The sequence below is a fragment of the Arachis hypogaea genome, chromosome 15, assembly GCF_003086295.3.
Source record: "Arachis hypogaea cultivar Tifrunner chromosome 15, arahy.Tifrunner.gnm2.J5K5, whole genome shotgun sequence".
NCBI classification, from domain to species: domain Eukaryota; kingdom Viridiplantae; phylum Streptophyta; class Magnoliopsida; order Fabales; family Fabaceae; genus Arachis; species Arachis hypogaea.
Window position 1 is genome coordinate 143329246 of NC_092050.1, and position 417 is coordinate 143329662.

At 53.7% G+C, this 417-nt stretch overlaps 1 protein-coding gene across 1 annotated transcript; it reads left to right on the top strand.

Annotated features, from left to right (window-relative positions):
* LOC140179381 (uncharacterized) lies at positions 1-417 on the top strand. The gene has a single exon (XM_072218244.1). It carries the CDS (start codon positions 1-3, stop codon positions 415-417), a length of 417 nt encoding a protein of 138 aa, XP_072074345.1.

Here is a 417-nt window from a genome sequence, read left to right on the forward strand (position 1 = left end):
ATGGTCCAACACATTCCAAGGGAGATGAACACACGGGCAGACCTCCTATCCAAGCTAGCGAGCACAAAACCCGGAACCGGCAACCACTCCCTCATCCAAGGCATCACGAAAGAGCCAGCAGTTGCCCTCCACCTGACCAAATTAGCCCCTTCTTGGATGGACTCCATCGCTGACTTCTTGCAAAACGGAAAACTCCCCCAGGACGAAAAGGAAGCCAAAGCGGTAAGAAGGGAGGCCGCCAAATATACGATCATACAGGATCAGCTATTCAAAAAGGGACTCAGCCAACCTTTGCTGAAGTGTCTGCACCCCAACCAGACGGACTACGTTCTTAGAGAAGTCCATGAGGGGTGCTGCGGCCACCATATCGGGGGCAAGGCCCTGGCAAGGAAGCTCATCCGTGCTGGATACTACTAG